General features: G+C 32.1%; 1 protein-coding gene across 1 annotated transcript; it reads right to left on the bottom strand.

The window, feature by feature from the left end:
- Positions 1 to 21: 21 nt before the first annotated feature.
- On the bottom strand, positions 22 to 2,779 carry LOC109584907 (gamma-aminobutyric acid type B receptor subunit 2-like). Its single transcript, XM_020000819.1, has 6 exons — positions 2,525 to 2,779; positions 2,339 to 2,476; positions 1,847 to 2,017; positions 372 to 470; positions 249 to 320; positions 22 to 195 (listed from the first exon to the last, which is right to left on the bottom strand). The coding sequence occupies exons 1-6, from the start codon at positions 2,750 to 2,752 to the stop codon at positions 22 to 24; spliced, it is 882 nt and encodes a 293-aa protein (XP_019856378.1). The 5' UTR covers positions 2,753 to 2,779.
- Between the last annotated feature and the right edge of the window lie 8 nt (positions 2,780 to 2,787).

Genomic DNA, 2,787 nt, shown 5'->3' with positions numbered 1-2,787 from the left:
CCAATGATTCATTCTGAAGAGTTAAAACCCATCTGGAACTATACCTATAATTCCATCAATGACTTTTGACATGATTTCATCTGTACAGGAAACATTGTTTGAAAATGAAGTGCTGTTGGTCCTCCACCAACCAGTATTATACCACATTGGAATAATCCACAAATACATGGGACCAATCATTTCTCTATAATATGCCTATTTAATATGCTCAGTATGAAAGAGGTACATTAGAATAATACATCACATACCTCACACAGTATCTTATAAGCAATATTAGGATATGCATTAATGTGAATGATTCTAAAGTTCTTAACATTGCTCTATGAGATCATAATATACATTTTGTTATTTAAAATGAATAGCTTACTAACTTTTTCAAAGTAAGATAAAGGGTTACCACCTGATAAGACAACAAAATCGTTCAATTTCCATCCTTGGTCCTCAAAGATATTAGTAGCACTTTCAGTGACCTGTTATTAAATGCCACATTACTGTCATTATCCAAACACTTCTCTCGAGGTAACTCTATGTTGCGTGTAGATGTGTATTAAACTATTATTACATTCTAAAACAAAATTTTGATACCATAGGGAAATAACTGAGATATATAATCACCGTCATTGTTTTGGAAGCCTAGTTTATAATGAAAGTGTTTAGAAAATAAACTTGTTTGGCAATGCATGCATGGATGGCAATGGCATTACTTTTATTTTCATGGATTAATTATCCTTTCACTTTATTTAATGGGTTATACACCCTAAGACACATTCCAATCTTGAACCAATGCAGGGTTCTTTCCTCTTCCATTGGTGTTCTAACTAGTGTTTCCTGTAATATTAATCATAATTATGCTTCTGTCAACAGATGAGGTTACTCTGCTACAAAATCATAGAGTGGCCTTATGATGTGAAATTTTGGATAATATGTTTTGGACATCACTACAGTGTACTTTGTTTTGGATAATAGTGCAGATAATGACAAAGCTGTTTACATCTTCTACATGTGGCTAGCACCAGCAAATGTCTTTTAGACATAAGGAAAAACGTACGGGCATAAAATTCCACGAGGTACTTAATTTTGAAGATTTCTTGGATAATTTCTTAACCACGAAATTAATACAAAAGGAAATATTTACTGTGCATGTGCAGCTTTTGTACTTAATGCATGTGCACATGCAAAAGCACAAAATTTAATCCCCTTAAAATTAAAAAATTGAGAACTTTTCACAAAAACTTGAAATTTGATATCCTTGAAATTTACTACCTGTATGACATATCAAAGTTACTCTGGAGCACTGAAATTCTCACAAAAAAGCAGCTAAACAGAATGCTGCATGACCTCACAAGCATTATAATAGTACATGGCTTTTGGAACAATTTTTAAAAATTTATAAAAATATAATTTTGATTAGAATCAGCTACACAGCATAATTAAGAACAATGTGTATGCATCAGGAAACTATTATAAAGGGAAAAATATTTGAAATACCCAGTTCAGCTACACAGCATAATTAAGAACAATGTGTATGCATCAGGAAACTATTATAAAGGGAAAAATATTTGAAATACCCAGTACAAGGTGTTTTGTCAATTTTTGAAGAAATTCATAAAACAATCCACTAAAAAGCTGACCAGTGAGACTATCCTGAGAGAAAGCCTTATCTAAAGCTCTTTAATTCATATTAAGTTCAATTTCTGACAATGTGAAAATGCTAACACTGGTAGCATTATAAGCATTATCTTTATTATGAATATTAATAGGATAAACAAATGCTCCACTAGGCTTTCAAACATAAATGGTTTATATATGCTTGGTAGTTGGTGAATAAAATATGTTAAGTTCTTACTTGTCTGAACAAAATCTCATCCTGTGTTATTACAGCCATCTGTCTCCATCCAAATTCTCTCATTAACTGACCCAGGGATGCCCCAGAATATCGAAAAGATAAAATCGTTCTGAAAAAGTTTTTGAATCGACTTCGATCATTCAGGATATCAGCACCAGCTGCATAAGCCAACTGTATGCGAATAATAAATACTGTATAGTGGGTTTATTTCGAGGATAATAAATTTCACAAATGACCCGTATCCGTAAGTTTGCAGAATTAATTTTTGCAAATTTCCACTATTCTGCCATCTTGTACCGTACTAAATTGATTTTCAAAGAATTTAATTTCGCAAATCTAGAAGAATCCACAAAATTTGTTATCCTCAAAAATAACCCACTATACAGTAATAGACATTAATTTAAATTGAAAAATTGCATTATTGATGACCAGGCTGTAATTTTTAAAGCACCTCAACAGAACACAAGTGTGATATGAAATATGCCCACTTACATGTGGTATATTCCAATAGTGACTAATTTCTGCTACTGGTATAGTAGCAGGAGAACATCCACATCCAATCAATGACACATAAGTAGTGTCATTGTTTATCAATTGAAAAAAATTATCAAGTGATGTAGTACGATCGCACTGGATAAAATTTTAAAAATATATATCATTATAAAAGCTTCACTGTACCTTTGAATCCAAAATATGTGTGTAGTTCAGAGTATAGTTCTGTAGAACATCGTCCCTTTCATTAATAAGCTCCAGTGCAAGATCAACTACTGGTATTGCACCACTTAGGACTAAAGGGCCAGACAGTGTAGTTATGTATCCAAAATAGAGACTTTTAGTTTTTTCAGCTGTCAATAAAGAAGAGTAAAGTAATATACACCAAAATAAAAGAAAACATTGCTTTGACATATTTTGCTCTACTTCTCTAGTCTATAGTAGAGTAC

The sequence above is a fragment of the Amphimedon queenslandica genome, unplaced genomic scaffold (assembly GCF_000090795.2).
Source record: "Amphimedon queenslandica unplaced genomic scaffold, v1.1 AMPQUscaffold_13150, whole genome shotgun sequence".
In the NCBI taxonomy this organism is placed as follows: Eukaryota; Metazoa; Porifera; class Demospongiae; order Haplosclerida; family Niphatidae; genus Amphimedon; species Amphimedon queenslandica.
The sequence above is the reverse complement of the archived record's forward strand: the minus strand, read 5'-3'. Positions and strand labels throughout refer to the sequence as shown.

Excerpts from the sequence above, each read along its gene's own strand:
- LOC109584907 (XM_020000819.1), bottom strand. The coding sequence starts at position 2,752 with ATGTCAAAGCAATGTTTTCTTTTATTTTGGTGTATATTACTTTACTCT. Across the intron at positions 2,018-2,338 it reads ACTATTGGAATATACCACAT|TTGGCTTATGCAGCTGGTGC; the intron begins GTAAGTGGGCAT and ends ATTCGCATACAG. Across the intron at positions 471-1,846 it reads ATGAGATTTTGTTCAGACAA|GTCACTGAAAGTGCTACTAA; the intron begins GTAAGAACTTAA and ends ATTTAATAACAG.